The sequence below is a fragment of the Lolium rigidum genome, chromosome 5 (assembly GCF_022539505.1).
Source record: "Lolium rigidum isolate FL_2022 chromosome 5, APGP_CSIRO_Lrig_0.1, whole genome shotgun sequence".
Taxonomy (NCBI): Eukaryota; Viridiplantae; Streptophyta; class Magnoliopsida; order Poales; family Poaceae; genus Lolium; species Lolium rigidum.
Window position 1 is genome coordinate 237,807,213 of NC_061512.1, and position 4,454 is coordinate 237,811,666.

The 4,454-nt window shown below is 56.6% G+C and overlaps 1 protein-coding gene across 1 annotated transcript; it reads right to left on the reverse strand.

The window, feature by feature from the left end:
- Nucleotides 1-206: 206 nt before the first annotated feature.
- On the reverse strand, nucleotides 207-686 carry LOC124657297. The gene has a single exon (XM_047195870.1). The coding sequence runs from the start codon at nucleotides 684-686 to the stop codon at nucleotides 207-209; it is 480 nt and encodes a 159-aa protein (XP_047051826.1).
- Nucleotides 687-4,454: the final 3,768 nt, after the last annotated feature.

The following is a 4,454-nucleotide window of genomic DNA, read 5'->3' on the forward strand; positions in this document are numbered from 1 at the left end:
AACTCGTATCTTGGCACAATCCAAGACAGCAGCACAAACATCGAAGAGAGACTGATCACAGAAGTATCAACACATACAGAAAGAAAGAAAAATAACTACGTAACACAAATCTACTGCTACTTCCTCGCAAAAAAGAAAAACACAAATCTACTGCTACCGACGAGCACGCTCGTAGCATCGTGTCGACGGAGGATAGGTTCAGGCCTTCAGGCGATGCATCCCAGGCATCCCATCCACAGGCTCCTCCTCCTGGGGCTGCGCCTGTGGGAGGAGGCCAGCTCCGGCGGCGGCACCTGGTACAGGTCCTTGTCGACCGGCCGGACAACCCTTGTGGCGCGCGCCAGGCTGCCTCCGTTGGCCTCCGATGCCGGCCTCGCGCTCCTTCTCCCCTTCTTCTCCAGCGACGCGTCACTGTCGCCCTCCGGCACCCTCCTCCTCCTGGGTTTCTTGGCAGGCGCGGGCTTGCGCGGGGGAGGCGAGTACCTGAACCACACGTCGCTGCAGGCCTCCGGCTCGGGCGTGGCGCCGTAGAAGTACGCCGCGGCGGGCGGCGCCACCGCCTCTGGCTGGTCGTAGTGGTAGTAGTAGTTCCACTCCCCGAACGCCGGCACCTGACGCCTCCTCGCCGCCTTCTGCGAAACCAAAACGACAAGTGCAAGATAAGATTGTGACCACCGCTCCGGCATGTCTGGAAGGAAGGGTGGTGCCTGGATCACACAACGCCTACCTCCATTTGGTTCCACGCAGCAGGGCAAGCACAGGGCAGACAGAACGAGGTCGAGGAGGAGAAGAAGGGAAGAGAAGCAAAGCTGGGACCGCTCGCTGGAGTAGCTAAACAGAATGGAATGGCGAATGGGACCTCTCCAATGGCTTGGCTGGACCCTTGTATTTATAGCGAGAAATGGAATGGGGGCGAGCTAGCTACTCCACTGGTCAGAACGGGGCCGGTGCGTAGCGTTGAAGAAGAAGGCGTGCGTCGGGAGCGGCGACGAGGGAGCATGGAAATGGAAGTACCTTTTCAGAGCCGCAGCAGCAGTAGCTCACTATAGCTGCAGCAGCGAGTGAGGACTGAGGAGCTAGGCATCAATCAATAGGCTCGCAGGGTTGTCTGTCCGGGAGCGGGCGGCCCTAGTTTGACGCGCGAGCTTTTACTACTCATGCATCGGGCTTCGTTTCTTTTTTTATGGTGCCTGGTTCGCAGCTGACTTGCAGCCCTCTTGTCGCGCAGCTCGTGTTATTTCCGAATCATTACTGGCTGATTACAAAATGGGTAAATATAAAATACCTAGCCTGTCAACGCTGCCTGCCATAGTACCGAATCCTAGGCGAAATAGTTTACGAGACAAGACGGCTTCTCTGGAGAAAGAAAACTGCAAGAAACGAGATGACACAGATTCAGGAACAAGGTCGAAACCTTCTACTACCACAAGACATCATTACTGACTGATTAATAAAATAGTGGGCATGCAGAATCTGTTCAGAATGATTTTTTTTTAAAATGGAGTCAAAAGCTTTGCCTCATCCATTCATTAAGAAGAAGGTATCCGGTTTTTAGGAGAAAATCGAGCGAAAACCAACAACACTGTTCAGAAAGAATGGTTTCTCTGAAAGCCCACGAAATATTAGGAGAGGAACTAATTACTAGGAAGAATTTGTTCAATCCTTCTAACACAAGATAGCTAGAGCATCTCTAGCGGATCCGGATAAAATTTCAGGCCCAACCCTACCTCGTCGACTACCCATTATGCGATGAGGTGGACGTGGAGTCGAAGGAGGAGTGGAGCCATAGTCGTGGCCGAGGGCTGACAAGGACGACCACTTTGTCATTGGCAAGCCCAACAAGGAGGTAATGTGGCAGGTGATCGCGCGAGGGGTTGCACTGTCAGCACATCGCACGGTTCAACAACGGGCATGCAACTCGATCGGGGCCCACGCCTGCCATCAAAACTTTGCGGACGTTTCTTGCTCCGACGAGGAGTGAAGGTCGTCCCGTTGAAGCCAACGTCATCACCGACGCGTCGCAATGAATCTTACGCCGTCACCGACGAACAATCTTTTACGATGGAAGATGAAAACCCCACGTGAAACCTTTTTTCTCATAAAATCGCAATTTGAGGCATATGATTTTTCATACTGCAAAGTTTTGGGTGCCCAAACACCGATCATGGCTTTCAAATGCTTACACGACGGGAAGTACTTCACGTGAACTGAGGTACAGTCGTACTCAATACAGATAGAACTGTAGGATTTCTGCACGGCTGGACTTGTTTATTTATACCGGATCTAGTGCTCTGATGGTTTCAGACTTCAGTAGTAACACAGAACAAACCACTGTACATCACATGGATATAAGGGCATCTCCAACCGGGCGACCCATCCCGCGCCCGCGCGTCCGGATGGGTCGAAACGGACAAAACCGCGGCCCAGCGCGCGGACCCATCCCTAAAACGGATGGCCGCGGCGTCCGGGACGACCCAAACCCGGCCCAAATCTTGGACGAGTTTGCGTGGCCGCGGACGCGAAAGGCTGGTCGCTCGCGTCCTCCCTTGTCCGCCCTCGGCCCGCCCTGTCCGCCTCCCAAAACAGAAAACACTCCACTCGTACTCCCAAAACCTAGAGATGGCCGACGAAGCGACCGCCGCCGCCACCGCCACCGACACCACCGCCACCATCGAAGAGGAGGCACCCGCGGCCGTTGCCGCTCTCCGCCGTGGAGGCGGCTCTCGAACCGGTGGTGGCCGAGCTCCCCCGGGCCGCCGACGAAGAAGGCGAAGGCCGAGCTCACCCCGGAGCGAGGAAGCTCGAGAGCGGGAAGAGGGCCGACCGGCGCAGGGCGGCTGGACCAACGGAGAGGGAAACCGCTGCCGAGCTGGAGCGGCAGCGGGCGGCGGAGCGGCTTCTCCAACTCCGGACGGAGGCGAAGAGCACTCTCCTTCAAGAGCAGCAGGCCATGCTATTTTACGGCCACCCAGCCGCTCGGCCGGCACATGATCATCCCCGGCACCGGCGCGGCCTCGGTGGGGAGCTCGGCCTCCTCCGTGACCCGGCCCCTTCCTCCAAGGTCAACTGCCCCACCGACTCGCCCTATTTGGGCACGAAATGGGGGCGCATGGGCGGCAGGCGTACCGGTCACGGGATGGGTCACCGGAGGTGGGCGAGTCCATGGCGGGGCCGTCACCTTCGTCCATTGACCCGAACCGTGCGCCGGCGAACTCCAAAGGCCCGAAGAACCTGGGAGCAGCTGCGACGTCCGGTGCACGCAACCTGTTCGACGATATGTCGGCCGCGCGCGCGCAGTCACCGTCCGCCGTGCAGGCCCCTCCGTCTTTCGCGCAGACAATGCCGACGACCCTTCCATATCCTTCGACACAGCAGGCTCCCCAGCCACCTCCCATTGACACACAGGAGGGCACAACCGCCTGTCCCGGCAAGCATAAACATTGAGGAGGAGCCGTTGTTCGGTGAGGGCCTCACACAAGCCGCAGCTGCACAAGCTCGAGGTCGCCGGTAAGCAAACGAACCGCCAACTACACGGAGAAGGAGGACAAGGTGCTCGTCGATGGATGGTTGACCATCGGGCAAGATGCGTTGACGGGTGCCGAGCAGAAGGGGTCCGCATTCCGGCGCCGGATCTATGAATACTTCCATGAACATCGCAAATATGGACAGGAGCCATTTGAGAGCGACCGCAGCTGAAATATCGCTCCAAAAGAGGTGGGGAGCAATTCAAACGGAATGCAACAAGTTCCGGGCGGCGTATGAGCACGCGAGGCGGCTCCCCGTTAGTGGCATGGGTGTGAAGGACTTGGTATGATTCATAACCTCAACTTATTCATCCGATGTTTGCACATATGTTTATCGTTGTTGTCTCGCTTTGCTCTAGGTGTGGCGAGCTTTGGAATTCTACAAAGCCAACAATGGAGAGAAGACCTTTGCCTTCCCTCATTGTTGGAAGGAACTCCACGGCACCCCCAAGTTCCGGGAGGGGTACGAGGGCTACATGGCGACCTTGACCGGCAACAATCCCGCCAAAGATGCCACGGTCATTGACCTTGATGGTGGGCAGCCTTGCGGCAGCTCCGCTTCTCGTGCAAGTCGTCCACGCGGCCACAAGGCAACCAAAGCCGACATGAAGCGTGATGCGTCGTCCATGCTATTGTATGGCACTTTGAAGGAGATGCATGCGGACAGAGAGGTGTCCACGGACAAGAGGGATGAGAGGAGGCGCCGGGAGAAAGAAGAGGACAGGAAGAAATTCTTTGATGTCCAGCAGAAGAAGCTTGAGATTGAAGAGGTCAAGGCGAAGACCAAAGCTAAAGAACTTGAGCTCAAAGAGAGAGAACTTGAGCTCATAGCAATGGCAAGGGCCAAAGAGGTGGAGCTGAAGGCGAAGGAAGTTGAGCTCAAACGCCAAGCCGAGGACAACCTCATCATGAACGCCGACTTGACCAACA

Excerpts from the sequence above, each read along its gene's own strand:
- LOC124657297 (XM_047195870.1), bottom strand. The coding sequence starts at position 686 with ATGCCGGAGCGGTGGTCACAATCTTATCTTGCACTTGTCGTTTTGGTT.